This window comes from Poromitra crassiceps (assembly GCF_964638095.1).
Source record: "Poromitra crassiceps genome assembly, chromosome: 7".
Classification (NCBI taxonomy): Eukaryota; Metazoa; Chordata; class Actinopteri; order Beryciformes; family Melamphaidae; genus Poromitra; species Poromitra crassiceps.
In genome coordinates this window covers 33,837,622-33,853,397 of record NC_139628.1, presented here as the reverse complement: position 1 = coordinate 33,853,397, position 15,776 = coordinate 33,837,622, and the positions used below count along the sequence as shown (strand labels likewise).

The 15,776-nt window shown below is 45.7% G+C and overlaps 1 protein-coding gene across 1 annotated transcript in view; it reads left to right on the top strand.

Moving 5' to 3' along the window:
- Window positions 1-13,207, top strand: part of LOC310779561 (regulator of G-protein signaling 12-like) — a gene marked incomplete at its 5' end in the record, with an annotated part of 45,524 nt that extends 32,317 nt beyond the window's left edge. The window contains 11 exons of the mRNA XM_083640087.1: window positions 489-671; window positions 781-931; window positions 1,438-1,535; window positions 1,991-2,194; window positions 2,510-2,583; window positions 3,168-3,294; window positions 3,836-3,932; window positions 4,272-4,330; window positions 4,836-4,947; window positions 5,197-5,760; window positions 12,322-13,207. Of these exons, the coding sequence (XP_083496213.1) occupies window positions 489-671; window positions 781-931; window positions 1,438-1,535; window positions 1,991-2,194; window positions 2,510-2,583; window positions 3,168-3,294; window positions 3,836-3,932; window positions 4,272-4,330; window positions 4,836-4,947; window positions 5,197-5,760; window positions 12,322-12,608 (1,956 nt within the window). The 3' untranslated portion in view covers window positions 12,609-13,207. The remainder of the gene's footprint in view (window positions 1-488; window positions 672-780; window positions 932-1,437; window positions 1,536-1,990; window positions 2,195-2,509; window positions 2,584-3,167; window positions 3,295-3,835; window positions 3,933-4,271; window positions 4,331-4,835; window positions 4,948-5,196; window positions 5,761-12,321) is intronic.
- Window positions 13,208-15,776: the final 2,569 nt, after the last annotated feature.

The following is a 15,776-nucleotide window of genomic DNA, read 5'->3' as shown; positions in this document are numbered from 1 at the left end:
GGGCTTTTTATAGGCCGCAGTATTGTTCGGAGGGATTCAGTGTGCAATGGAGGGGTTTGTTCTCAATTAGCCTTTAGTCACTTATGCACAAGCATTTCATTTTTTGTATTCTTTTTGACCATCTGGGTTTGTTTGCGAAAGGGCTGTGAGGCTTTACCAGAGAGACAAACACAAACTGGCATGCAGCAGCACAGAGAATCCAGTGCATACTGTACACACGCACACATACTCGCCTGTGCGCAAACGCCTGTATATTTTCAACTCGCACATAAACATAACAAAACGTTAACTGTTAGGACACCTGTCATAACATCGGTTGTAACCATATGTTAACACCAGCACTCTTCTCTTCTCACTCTTTCTAACCTCTCCCCTTACCTCCGTCACCCTCCTTTTTTTGACGTCTGTCTCTTCGGTTTCTCACAAACACCCGCTCGCTCTCTCTCTCTCTCTCTCTCTCTCTCTCTCTTCTCCCCCCCTATCTGCAGATCTTTAACCTGATGAAGTTCGACAGCTACTCCCGGTTCCTCAAGTCCTCCCTGTACCAGGAGTGCATGCTGGCTGAGGTGGAAGGCCTTCCCCTGCCGGACCCCTACCAGATCCCCTGCAGCCCGGCGCCGTCCAAACACAGCGCCAGCTCCGACCGCTCCACCCTCTCCACGCCCAGAAAGGTCCCGCTATTAAGCATTTATGTCTACAAGTTAGTCTGTTGACGCTGCTTCGTCAGTTACAAGTCGGTAGGTTGATTTAGTTCATTCCGATTGTCCTCCAAACCCGCAGGAGGCCAGAAAGCAGAGATCAGGCAGGTCGCTTAACGAGGAGGCCAGAGATGAGAGCGCCGACAAGAAGCGAGGGATCTTCTTCTCCTGGTCGCGCAACAGGAGCTTCGGGAAGGGGCCCAAAAAGAAGGACATTGGAGACATTAACCTTGGTGAGAACTCCTGATTTGCTGATTATCTTTATTTCGCAGATCAAAACCGAGACACTCGTGGATAAGATTCAAAAGGTTCAAACCCTTGACGACAAACATCCAACCTGCTGAAGTTTCCTTGCACAAGACAGCCCTACAGTGATCAAAGTGTCACACGCATGAAAAATTGATATTTGAACACCTTGAGTAGAATATTATCGGCATCGAAGCTGTGAATACATAGCAATTTCTCATGATTCAAGCAAGTGTTCAGCGTCCTCTGTATCTTCTGAAAGGAAACGAAACATGCATTATGGTATTTTAAACACTTCTCGTTGACTAGCTCGAATGTTATTTAATGACACGCACCTGCTACTGAGTCACAAATATGCATTTGATTACAAGCACCTGTTGTCTGTTGACCACCAAGAGGATTGTGCAGCGAACATTTCTTTGACCCAGGTGGTGAGCTAATATTTCATGTGCGTGTGTGAACTCACCTTCTTCTTCTGTGGTGTTTTGTGCAGACTACTGGGGCAGTAACGGCCGCAGGGAGTCTCAAGGCTCCTTGTCCTCTGGTACCAGTCTGGAGATGGCCACTTCCTGCTCTGCTGGCAAGATCGAGGTAAGATTCCTCTGGACATGTCACCATGGCAACGCAGCTTAGTGTCTGCTGAGACCATCACAAGAGGCCATAGTTGTTGTTGTTTTAAGTTGTATTCAGGGTTCCCACAGGTCCTTGACATCCTTGGAAGTTTGTGAAATTGAGAGGGAGAGAATTAAGGCCTTGAAACTGAAAGTGCTTGAATTAATATATTTTGTGGTAGCATAGAAATTTAAGTTATTATTCGTTTTACTTGACGTGTAAGGCAGCACAGTAGAGAAATGTTCTTTTGTCAGCCTACTGATTTTTTTTTGTAGGACCACACATCAGAAAGTAAAGGCAAAAAGTCTGTAATTCAATACAACTGGATCAACTGAGGTTGTAGCCAGAAACTACTGATACAAATACCACATTATTTGTATTGATCAAAAAAAGCGACTTCATGTTAACTTCCCCTCCTGTGAACTCTCCATTAGGGTGATAATCGTCACTCTGTAGCGGTGTGGGAGCGCGTGCGCGAGTGTTCGCCCAAACACAGCAGTGTGACGCTGCCCGACGGCTCGTGCACGTCCATCAGCCTGCGGCCCGGCGCCTCCGTCAGGGAGGTCCTCCTAGACCTCTGTCATAGCATCAGCATCAACATGGCCGCCGTCGACCTCTTCCTGGTGGGAGGGGAGAAGGTGAGCGAGGCGGACACTGCCAACAAATTACTAACAAATGCTAAGAACATCTGCTGCCATTATTTTAACAGCCCAGAACACTGCTGCCAGCACCTTTTTGAAGTGAATTTAAATGATCCACATGGAATCGTTGTTAGAACTGACACTGAAAGGAGCTGAATTGAGAGCTGAACAGAATTGGGGGGGAATTAGATTAAATAGGATTAAACTAGAGATTACATTTAATTTTGAGGAAATGGTGTTGTGTTTTGGTTTTGTGAATGGGATTTGATGTGTTGTTGCGATCATGTTGTTCTTTCTGTCTTTTCCTCACAGCCTCTAGTTTTGGACCAAGACTGCATGACCCTATGCTCACGAGAGTTGAGACTGGAGAAGCGCACCTTGTTTAGGTATGATCAATGATTTTGCTTGCAGGGTTCCTACGCAGGTCTGGAAAAGTATTAAAAATGAAATTTAGAGATTTCCAGGTCTTGAGTTATTTGGGGGATTTGAAAAAAGTATGGAAAATGATGTGGTTCAGGTCGGATACACACATAATTCTAGCTTTTATGTTGTTGTAGACCCTCTTTGAGTCCACAGTTGTTAATGTAAAGAATAATGTTCAGATAGAGGAATGATCTTATACCCAGCCGCTGTCAGCATACAATATATCAAATACCCACCAAAATCACATCCAGTGAAGAACATAGGGTCTGGGAAAAATATGGAACTTTAAAAGGGAAACCGTGTAGGAACCCTTCCAATCATCTCACATATTCTGATATTTGTTGCTGTGAAGTCATACAGTAATAGGACCTTCTAATCTAAACAAATCAAGGTCTGGAAAAAGTATCGCTTTTCTTTTTTTTGGAAAATGTGTAGTAGCACCCTGGCCTGTGCTTGTATCTGTTGAATTCCTGTCATTTTCTAGTTTTCTGTGCATGCTTTTTATACCATTACCGTCATTTATTTTTGCTTTTCCCTGTATTCTTAGATTGGACCTGGTACCCATTAACCGCTCCGTGGGCCTGAAAGCCAAACCCACCAAACCAGTCACTGAGGTCCTGCGTCCTGTGGTCGCCAAATACGGCCTCCACCTCAGCGATCTCGTGGCCAAAATAGTAAGTCGTCCCCGGTGGCTTACAATGGAGTCCAAAGAGCAGCCGATCCCGTTTGTGACAGTGCTGCAGGGTGGAGTATCATGGCCGATCTAGTGTGTGACAGTGCTGCAGGGTGGAGTATCATGGTCGGGGTTAGGGAAGCGACCGCATCCTTTTCCAGCTCTACTCGTGGTTAGCACTCTCTGACTCAACCCAGCCTCTGATGATGGAGCACCAGGGCTATAATTAAGAATGACGACATTCCTCAAACATTCCCGACTCCTCGACTCCTCCCCCCCAAATCCTTGCCAGAAGATTTATTTTTGGTCCTGTGGGTTTTCCAGGCATTATAACTCTTATTATATAGCAGACGCAAAGCTGAAAGCCCTTTTATAATTTGACTGCCATGAATTACAAGGCAGATAAACACACGTGAAGAACCAACATGTCAACAGTTATGCTAATAGGCTAAGTGATGTGAAATAGCGAGCGACGTATTTAGATTTCAGCGTGTTAGCTGAAGATGCTACGGCTAATGCTTTCCCAAACGTGTCGTTTTTAGAGTGGACAAAGTGAGCCTTTGGACCTGGGCGCCCCCATATCGAGCTTGGACGGCCTGCGTGTTGTGTTGGAGCGAGCGGACCCAGCCGCGGGAAAAGGTAAGACACAAACAGCTCACTCTCACACACACACACACACACACACACACACACACTAAAACTGACAACACACCAACAAAACTGTTGACAATCAAGTTCTCATAAAGTAGATGAAATAGATTGAAGGACTCGTCTTCCCCGCTGGCACCTGTCCACCACGGTTGCTCTTTCTGCGCAGAACATCGGTTTCCAGGAATTGAACTTGCCAGTTGTAATCAGTGTCTCTTGTGTGTTCTACCTAATCACCTCTTGTTTGGGATGACATGTTGCTTCCCCAGCTGCCTCTTCTCTCTCAGTTATGTTTCTTAACTCACAATATTCTCTCTTTCTTCCAAACAGACAAGCCCAAGTCTGGCTCCTTGAAAGGCCACCCGCCAACCAGGAGTCTTTCTGCAACAGTAAGTACTATACAGATGGCATCTTTAGTCTCATGTATACTGTAAGTCCAAATATGGTGTTTTGCCCTTCTCCACTGCTATGCTGCTTCTGTAACCTTCGGTCTCCTTCGTTAATGGCACAAAATAAATGCACGCCAGTGACATGCTTTTGATTGGTGTGTACTTCCTGTTTGCTGGATTCTCTGCTCTAACCCTGCCTGTGGCTGACTCGCTGCCTGACATTTTCCTACGCTTAGACAACACAAACTTACTGCGCCATGCTTCGCAGAGGATGTTACTTGGCCTCGATGCTACTCGCAAGGTCAATTAAGACATTGAGATAGCCGAGCAACAGATGGACCAGGATCATCTTTGTATGAAGTCTCCGTAAATGGGGACCGTTTGCTCAGTAGGGTGCCTGGCGAGCACGCGCATGGCCGCATCCCCGTACCCCCCCCCCCCCCCCTCTCCCCTCCCCATCCCTCCCTCCCCCTAACAGAGTGCATTGTTATTGTTGCATCTGCAGGGGGATGAGAGGTCATCAGGAAAGGACTTTTCTGTGAGAGCAAGTGGACCAGACTCAGCGCTCCCAGGGGAAAAGAGAAAACAGAAAAAGATTAATATAGATGAAGCTGAAGGTAAATCCCCCTCTCCTTCCTCCTCTGTCTATCTTCTTTTATAACCTGTGGTGGATTTCTCGGCTTTGCTTTGCCTCGGGGACTACGCGTTATCTCTCTGGAAGCTGTAGAAGTGGGTTATTTCCTCTGATGCGGGGCTGCAGTGCTGCATGCTAAACACAACTAATCCTCCTCTTCCAGGTACTCGCCTGTTTGGGGACGTTTCAGCGCGTTAACTCCCTTTCATCCGTTTTTCTTTCCGCTCTCCAGAATTCTTTGAGCTGCTGAGCCGCGCGCAGAGCAGCCGAGCCAACGACCAGCGCGGACTCCTGAACAAAGACGACCTGGTTCTCCCCGACTTCCTGCGCCTGGGTCCTCCAACCTCCTCCTGCTCCGCCTCTTCCGACCTGGCGCGCTGCTCCACCCCCGAATCCCTAAAACAAGGCCAGGGCGCGGGCCGAGAGAACGGCGTCTCCCAGCGCGGGCCCCTCACTTCCAGCCTTCGCTCGGAGAGCCTGGACTCCTCCCTCAGCTCCAGCGCCAACGGACACTCGGGGGCCAGACGGTGCCTGATGCCCCCTCCGCGCCACGCGCCTTTCGGCACTCACCTGTCCCCGATCCCCCGGCCGGGCCTCCGGACCGTGGAGGAGGACTACCACGCCGACCTGACCCTGGTGGGGGAGGGCGACATCAGCAGCCCCAACAGCACCCTGCTGCCCCCCTCGCCGGGCCCCCCGCTGTCCTTCGAGAGCAGCCTGCCCCAGGCTGACTTCACCCCGCCACCCTCCTGCTCCAAATCTCAAGACGCAAGTGGAGAGGGACAGTCCACTCCAGGTATTTCTACAGTGTGATGATGCAGTGCCCTATGTGTGTGTGCGTGTATGTGTGTGTGTTTGTCGTCTGTCGTGTGTGTGTGTGTCGTGTGTGGCCCCCCACTCCAACGGTCTGACCGGACCTCCTCCATAACTCCCTCTACACTGACTCTGATGCACTTTATTGACGAATTGAAAATGATTCTTCCTCAGATGGCCAATCATTTAAACTCATTCTGATTTGTTTTTGAATAAACATAGCAAAGCATGTGTTTGATCTTAATTACATTCAGATCAATTTGTAAATAGCGATGTGTATATATTGTTAAGTGACTAACGTTTACTTGGATGTCATTTGGTTCACACCACAAATTGTTGGGTTGAACTCGGCCATATACCGTATATATGATTGGGATTAGTTTGTTAAAGTTGAACATTGAGAGTGACACTATTTTGTAGCTCAAGTGCATGAGTGATGTAATTGATTTCAGGACTTATCAATAGTAACATTATGCATAATGCATATGGATTATTGATCAATATTTGACAGTACTGTAGTCAATAAATGTTGTCATGAACACAGTATAATTCAGAACAAATGGGCGAGTATCTGTAGCTGACTACAGAACTGAAAGTGGTCCGATTAGCAGCTGTGTTTACTGGCATTGAGTTATGTATAATTGTAGTTATAACACATCACAGCATACCAGACTTTGGAGACCCATGACATTATTTGTGGAAGCAAATATCACCGTTCTACCTGCCTATACTCAAAAACATGCAAATCAAATGCTGTATTCCTCTCCATCCCACCATCTCTAAGTAAGTGCAATTCAACAATGTCTTTTTTCTTACATAACTGTAAATCTGTGACTCATTATGTGGCCTCCACTGGCTGCACATAGCAATTTCAACAAAAGGTGAATATCATTGTTAGTGCTCCTAGTGGCGACATTGTTGAATTGCCTGTCATTCTTTATCTGGGTCATTCACTCCCTCTCTAGATGCCTGTTGTAGATAATCATTGCCAATAAACTCTGTACCTGTGTTTGATTAGATCTGTGTTTGATTAGATCTGTGTTTGATTAGATCTAATAAATGTTAGAATTTGGAAATCACTCTCGTCTGTCTTTTTACACGTTTCGTCAGCTCAATTTCCCGCTGCCGCTTCTCCGCCTCCGCATGCCTTCTCTCCCGTCCTTCCATAGCTCCTTCTCATTGTGTCTTCTGGCGTCTCTTCGCTCATCAACTCCCACTCTCCCGTCACGTGTGCCCTTCTCTCTGGGTGCATTTGGTTTCATGGTGTGTGTCTGTGCCGGTGGGTGCTTCTGTTCAACCAGACTTCATTCAGTTTGATGTGTTTGCGCACTCCCGACTGTCAAACGCTGTCTTTCGTGCGTTGTGTGTAGCTGTGTGGTGTATGGGTTTTGTGCACAGAAGGTGGCGTGTGTCAGTGTGGCTTGTGCCTGTCAGTGTGGGGCTGTCCAGTCCGGTTGCTTTTGTGTTGTTGGGTTCTGGGTTTTCAAAGCTTGCTGTGATGTGCTGGAGTCAGAGTGTGGGTTCAAGATTATCATCATCCCCTGTGCAGATGGAATTCATGTTTCCATTTCCTCTCCTTACTTGGTTCGTTTTCACTCCTCCGCTCTGTGTGTGTGTGTGTGTGTGTGTGTGTGTGTGTGTGTGTGTGTGTGTTTGTGTGTGCGTGTGTTCCAAGGTAAAGTGTGAAATGCCGAGATTGAATAGTGTCGGTTGTGGTATGATCTAGCAAAATAAATAAATCAAACAGCATTCATTAGAATCATAAAGCACAGGGGACACGGTATTGATGTTGTCACAAATTTACCAATTTTGGCCAAAAGCTTTCTCCAACAGCTTCACTGGTGTTCAAATCTCCAGACGACATGTTTTGATGCTCAACTTGAAAGGAAATCCCACTCAAAAAATGGAGGGGAGAAGGGGGGGGGGGGGGGTTGTAATCAAAAAGACACCTCGATATGTTTCCCAACACCTGTGCTACAAAGCAAGTGCGGCGGAGGTGTGCTGCCCTTCCAACGCGCTTGAAGATCAAGGGTGGACACACAACATGTACACGTCTGACCTTTTCCCTGTTAACAGACAGGCCACATGTACGGTGGTGATATGTGCACACAAGATCAATGATGAAGAAGTAAAGCCTCGCTGCTTCTCTGCAGGCTCGCTCCTCTTTTCTGGTTGCTAAGTGCATCCGCCTGATTCTTCCCACCACCGACGGGCACCATGGTAACCTCATCCACCAGTTGCCGGCGCTACAGATAGAAACCGTCGCCATTGTTTTGAATCCTGGCTACCTATCTCTCGCTCTCGTTAAAACAGAGACGAGGACTCAAAATGTACTATTTTCTCTCCATTTTAATTTGAATCGTCTATATTGCTTTCCACCTTGCTGTGACTGTAGGCACACGTGCAGATCTGCAAACGCTGAGATGCAGCAAGTCACATTAATGAGTACTTTTGACTCGGGTGACAATTATACCAATTTTAATACCAATGACCAGGGTTGGACCAGGGTTACTTGACCCATGTTGTTTCGTCAATTCACACCAAGTCATACCCCTTCCTCACAGAGGTCCGACCAGGGTTATTTCAGGTAGATTTTCTGTCTGAAAGGGTTTACCCATGTTGACTGACTTGGTGTGAATTGACAAAAGAAGGGCTGAACATGGGTCAAGTAACCCTGGGTTGTGCATGGGTTGGGTTGTGGTGTGCATGTGACAAAAGACAAGCATGTCCTGTCCAATAAAGACGAGCATGGCCTTGTCCGGTTTGATTTCATTGGTCCAACACGGGTCGTTGGTCCGAAAGGGGTATCGGTCAACACGGGGTAATCCCTGGTCATAACAATGAATAGGACCTGGGTCACAACCCGGGAGAGATGCATAACAATTAGCGTAGCCTTTTAGCATAACTAATAGCAAACCGGGTAATGCCATTCATAATGAAATGAACAAGGTAAGCCAGCTAACCCGGCTTAACCCTTTCATACCCTAAATCAGTGGTTATCAAACTTTTTGGGCTTCAGTACCCCTTTTCCCTGATTTCTGAATCCAAGTACCCCCTTTACCCAACTACACCATTTTTCTTAGAAAACTGCAAGAGAAAACTATACATATGATGCCATAAATGAGTGATAACCCACCATTTGAAGAATATAACATTACAAAATAAGAAATGAAAGAAAGTGAAAGAATTAGTGCCTCCTGAGCAGATTAATTTTAATGTTTAATTTGTGTTAATGATTTATTCTTACATTTTTCAAGTACCCCCTGTAGTACCTCCACGTACCCCTAGGGGTCCGCGTACCCCAGTTTGGGAACCACTGCCCTAAATCAACCTGGGAATAACCCTGGGTGGATCCTTGGTGTGAAAGAGGAATTACCATAGGGTATTACGCACACTGGCTGTGTGTGTGTGTGTGTGTGTGTGTGTGTGTGTGTGTGTGTGTGTGTGTCTGAAAGATGAGCACCCATTGAATAAGGACAAGTCCAATCAGTCCAAACAAGCAGTTAAATATGCAGTTTTTGATGGCATTCCTGTGCTTTCAAAGTCTGTCTCCTTGACTCAGTCACTCAGAAACTTCACATTGCCACTTGATGAGAGTATTGCTGTCAGACTGGCGCCCTCTGCTGTTCCAGAGGAATTCAAGGAACTGCACTTGGTTGGAACAATAAATCAACTCTCAATACTAATGCTAGTTTGAAGACGCATCAATGTCACAGTACCAGAAGTTAAATTAAAATGTGAAGGAACAGGTTCAGGCTAGGCTGTTTCTTCTTAATATGAGGCATAAAATGAATGAGAAAAGATGTTTTTAGACTGCTATTGTTTACTATGAATCTTTATTCCTACTGCTAAGGAATCAAAGCACACACATTCACAAGTTCATTGGGGAAGCTGAGAAACTGATACATTTATCATCAACACAGATTCATGCAATTCAGGGTATGATTTCACTTGCACTGAAAACAAATCTACACTAATATTAATATTTGCAAAAGAAATCTTGACACATTGGTAATCAAAGACTAGTACTTATTGGTTTTCTATCCTACTTCACTTGACATCCCAGGTGTCAGTCCCTGATTGGATGGCTAGAGTGAAAACAAGTAGGGCTCTGGATCCCAAGGGCCAATGAAAATCACTGCTCTAAGATACAATGATTACAACAGCTCTTGATGTAGTCATTTCTCCCTGTCGTGACAAGTGTTGTGTAGGTTTGGCTGGTAGTGATTGGGATGTCCACTAGGGGGCGATATCACACAGCCCAAGTCTATTCACTCACATGATGCTGATTAATTGAAACACATGGGGCCTTTAGGATGAGTCAACAATAAAGCTGTCCCTCTCATTATTATTTTTAATTATGTGTTTTTGTAGTATGTCTACAGAAGTATTTGGTTAGACAATAAGCATGAAACTGAGCTTCTCGTCAGAGGAAAAGTAAAGCCCATGTGGGGAAAGCTGAAAGGGTCCCTGGAAGTAAATGGGACCTATGAGCTATGGCTGTCTCTGAAATGTGCTCTGCAAACGACTGGGCACGGCCGTGTTTCGGCAGGGCGCACCTGAGGGACCATATGGCTCGGCTTTCCTTCAGCCTCCTTTCACCGTCTTCTCCCTCCAGTCTCCGTGACAAATCGGAGCGCTTTCAGCGGCTGACCCTGGACCAGCCTTATCATCCATCTGGCGGTCAGGGTGGGGCTCGATGCAGATCTTTGGCAGGCGGCCCTCGGCGAAGAATGCTGCTGGGCGAGTTCCAGTCTGGCTATACTCTGTATCTGTCTCAGCTCCCTGGACAAGACTCTCCACAGGAGGCACCATGCCCGTGTCAATGTGCCAGGACATAATTTAACACGGTCACGGCAAGGCAGCAGGCTGCAACACTAAAGATATGCATGAGTAGGCCGCTGTGAAAACAGTCATTTATATTTCAACAGGGTGCCCACAGGCCTTGAAGAGCCAAGAGTGAAAAAAATACAACTTTGGGTTGAAAGTTTATGAAAAGAAATGGATGGCCTTGAAAGTACATAGAATCCTCAGTATGCCTCGGCTCTCTCCTATCTCTCTCTCTCTCTCTCTCTCCTTGCATCGACGCATCACAGAGAAAACCCTGGGTTGGAGATTAGAAGTTCTGTTCCAAACACACGCTCTTCCACATTGACTGTTGGCATGAGTGTTATGCACATTATGCTGGGTTAGTGTTGAAGTTAGTAGTCATCTTTAGGTTTACAAAGAACCTGATGTTTTCAGAACAGAATAATTTCCGTTTGTCAAATATTTCCTGGTGAATTTCAGGAATTTGGGAATGACGCCCTTCATTTCAGGGATGCAAACTAGTCACCTTCTGGTGACAGTCACCTTTTTCATCCCAAAATAGGATGCTTAAATGCATGATTTTTAGTGGTTTTTTGTCTGCCCTGATAGATCTGTCACCTTTTTCACTCTCCATGAGTTTGCATCTCTGCACTTACTTACTCTATTGATAGTAGAAGTATTCTGTTTTTAAAATGAATGATTTCACCATGATTCGGCTCCTTGACTTGACCTGACCATGACTCAGAAAATGACGTCTCAGTGATTTCTAATTTCTTCCAATGTCTTGTTGTCTTGACTCTCAAAACACATCCCAAAGGCAGACTTACCCCAATGTCACATCTCTGAATTTCACCAAACGAGATCTTGAGAGTCATCGAACAGTCTTATAACTTGATGTCCAGGTGATGGATGGAAGCCTGCTTCAAGTAAACCTTGGGTCACCGGAGTTGAACTCCATGACATTTTCCAAGGCCGTCGTGCTGCTGAGGGGTCTGTGTGAGATCAGCTGCGGGAACTCCCAGGCTGTGTTTACATCCGCCCGAACATCAGTGAATCACAGCCAGCGCGCATTCGGAGGCCCTGTGCGTTGGCGACGTGCCGCGGCTTGAGTCACTCTGGACCGCTGCTCTGTTTAGAGTCCAGGGGGCCGTTAGGGCCAGAAGAGAAGTGGACCGTTTATCGCTCATCATAACTGTACTGCCAGCAGCACCCCAGAAACTCTGACTTGCACAAGCGTCTGCTGTCGCTTGGTATTCAGTTTGAATTGAAATACTCTGCAGTGACATAACCATGGTTGTTGTGACAACTCCTTTCCTATAGCCTAATTAGTCAAGGCAATTCATCAAGTTTGTGTGGGGAACCAGTTATCTCATCAACCGACACAAATATAGCATTTTAAACGGATGTGTTCTTTCGAGCAATGCCGACAACTTGAGATGCATGTGTGACGGTTGACGGCATCTCCATTGCTGAGATGATTTGAACTGTAATAAAGACATCTTGGGCATCTGGCCATCATGCGCTATAATCGGCATTTAATGCTCTGTCACACATGGGTCCACATGAGTTAAGGATGCATCGAGGAAGCCATTGAATATAAATAAGATGGGATTTCTCTTGTATCTGTGCTCAGTGTTCAGTCACTGTAACTAGAAAAGACATATTCATTCATAGACACCCCCGACTCCTCGACACTGTCTCATTGTTAAATGTCTTTCCTCTCTTCCATACACAGATGGAAGAACGGACACATTATGCCCCAACGCCAAATCCCCCTCTGCAGCCGAGGCGTCCCAGGCCGGTGAGGTGATGGACGTGGAGGGAGTCCTTCTAGAGGAGGGGACGCCGGCGGGCCCGTCTCAGGGAGAGGACTCGGAGCTCAGCCTGAGCTTCCACGGCTACGTGGCCGAGCTGCGGCAGTGTCAGAGCAAGATGAGGGGCGCCCAGGTGCCCCACAGCGTCCGCAGCCCACCGGAGGGCAAGGACGCCAAGACGGACCTTTACAAGGCCACGATTGTCTGAAGGGAAACCCCACTCCTGCACTTTTTCAGCCCCGAGGCACTGTCTTTCGAAAGAGGATTGGACAAACTGAACCTGTACAAAGCTGTCGATTTCCACTCCAAAAAAAATCAATTTTATGGTGATAGATGTTGTATATTTTGAGAATTCTGCCGTCCTCTTGTTAGGTTTGTTCTGGTTGTAATTATGGGACACTGATCTGTTTTGTTGGTATTATATAGTTTAATAATTACGCACAGAGCTATGAAAACTCAAGAAGACATCATGCCCTGTACGATTGAGTTCCTATCATGAGCCATGTTGTAGCCTATTGAGGACCACCGTGAAGGAAAGGCATGAAATTCATGTTTGTTGGAGCAGATGGTGGTGTAGGACACAGTTTGTAGGATCATAAGGGAAGCAAATCACAATTTCCGTGGGTATTTCACTATCCTTTCTTGTTATCAATTCTTCTTATGTTTTACAGTGAATACATGATGGTACGTTCACTGACTGTAATTTCGGCTTCTGTGGTTTTCAGTGGCATTTTACTCGGTTGTTCAAATGTCAAATGATTAAAAAGCATTGGTGGCTGTAATGCTAACAAACTGACCCTCTTTTTCCTTAGGTAGCCTGTTTATTTGCAATGTTTTCCAATGTGTATGCATAATTTCTACTCCCAGTATTAGAACCTTGAAATACCCCTCTGTTGTAGTACTTTATGACCCAATGCCTTATGTAAGACAGACTGAACTCCTGACTGAATTCTCCCACTTTGCATATTTGGCTAAATGTGTTTGCCAAGTTAATTGGAATCGCCAATAATTAATGGTATAGTTATCATAGTTGAACATTTTCCTCTTCAGGGACCCACTAAATTCATCTGGGGCTACTTCACGCATGGAAAAGTGCTCTCATCCAGTCTCCTCTTTTAGCATCTGAGAGATTATTGCAGCATTTGTTGTAATTCCAACAAACTGACCATCTAAATTACCTTAGTTAGCATATTTATTTGCAATGTGTCCAAAGTGTATGAATAATTTCTAATAGCACCAACTGGCCAAGAAAGAAAGAAAAGCTTGAAATAACCCTCTGTTGTGCTATTTTATGACCCGACGTCTTATGTAACACAGACTGAATTCCTGACTGAATTCTCCCACTTGGCATATTTGGCCAGCTAAATGTGTTTGCCAAGTTAGTTGGAATTGTCAATAATTAACGGTATAGTTATCATATAGTTGAACAATTTCCTCTTCAGGCACCCACTAAATTCACCTGGGGCTACTTCACCCATGGAAAAGTGCTCTTTAGTGGTCCAGCCCCCTCTTTGTATTTCTTAGCACAGCATCTGGAGAGAGATTATTGCAGCTGGTGAAAATGAGGGGGTAGATTATGGGGCCGAGGAGTTTTTCTTGACACAGCATGTCACTGCTGGAATGCTGACAACACAGGGTGCATGGTGGCCCGTATTGTGTTTCTCCTTTCAAAAGTAATGCCATTATTTAATTCTCCCTGGGAAGTGGTCATTCATGTCACTACTTGTCATATATTGTTTTTGTTCCCCAAAGTTAGCAGTTAGGGCCCTCTTCAAATATTGTGATGACTCAATAACATATGGGCTACCTGTAGTATTTATACATTGTTCTTGTCATCATTTTGGTGTGCAAAGATCGATGCAAAAAAGTAGTTGGAGTGCTTCCACCCTGAGAAAGTGGTGTCCACCCGCTATGCCGACCACCCGCAATGCCGACCTTAGGTTTAGGCGTGGGGGGTGGGAGAGGTTAGGTTTTGGGTTAGGGTCTGGGGGAGGTTGGGTTTAGGTGTGGGGGGTGGGAGAGGTTAGGTTTTGGGTTAGGGTCTGGGGGAGGTTAGGTTTGGCATGGGGGCTGGGAGAGGTTAGCTGCAGCCGGTCCACCGACACGCTGCACGCCGCCTCGCTCAGCTGGTTCTGCTTGTGGGCTATCGGCATTGCGGCCTGTCGGCACTGCGGCCTGTCGGCACATAGACGCGGCACCGAGAAAGTAAACTTTTCTGCCACTTCTCATCTAGTAAGACATGTGACACGAGGGACACTTACTTTGAAGGGGGAGCAGGGGGGCTGATAACAATTGCAAGGGCACTACTTTGTTATGTTTACTTTTTTTGTGGTTGTGACCTAAGACCTTTAATTATTATAATAAAAGATCTGACTAATTCATTTTCCTCTCTTAAGAGCAACCAAATGCAGATTTCTAATGGGCTTTGTCATGATTTTGCTTCAAAATAAAATGAATAGTTCCACCCTGTGGAAGTAAACTTTTCTGCCATTTATGTGAACATTTTAGAGCTTTTATTTTGAAGGAGCAGGCTACCATGGTACGCTCGTGTTGTGCATCCGTGCATCTGCCAAAACATGAGTTAACAGATTCGTCAGGTTCCTAGGCTAGAGGACGACTTTTGGATAACTTACTTTAATCTGACATTTTGGTTGGTAACTAATAATATCACTGAATACATATGGTTTAACTTTAATTCGTTACACTAACGCTACTAATTAACGTTACATTACTTTCCGTTACACCACCAAAATTGGTATCAGGACCATGGACAACTCTCCTATAACGCTAAACCAAACTTTAATACACGGATAAGTAGCTATTATATTGTCATAGTTTAGACAAATCTATCGATAAAAACCAAAGTGGTCGCTTCTTCCACCCCGAGAAAGTATTTTTTCCATTGCCAATGTTAGTGAGTGGACTAACACTAACATTAGGCTACCTGCTAGCTATGTATGTTAGCTATTAGCAATTAGCTAATTTTGACAGGGTGCTCTGGGTGTGATAACAAACACAACGCCTTATATTTTTGCTGGTCAACTTAAACTAGCACTCATCTAGTATCACTGAATTGATATAGGCTACACTAAGCTTATGGTACACTTTAGTGTATATGCGTTACATGGTGACCAAGCCTGGAAAGGGATCCTGACCTGCCCCCATCACCCGACCATCACCTCCCTCCTCTGGAAGTTTCCTCACTCTCTCTCTCTCTCACTCTCTCTCTCTCTCTCTCTCTCTCTCTCTCTCTCTCTCTCTCTCTCTCTCTCTCTCTCTCTCTCTCTCTCTCTCTCTCTCTCTCTCGGTCAACGTGCATGTTCGTGGGCGTCTGCAGCGCCTGTGGAGGGACAGCAGCCGGTTATAGGATGTCCTG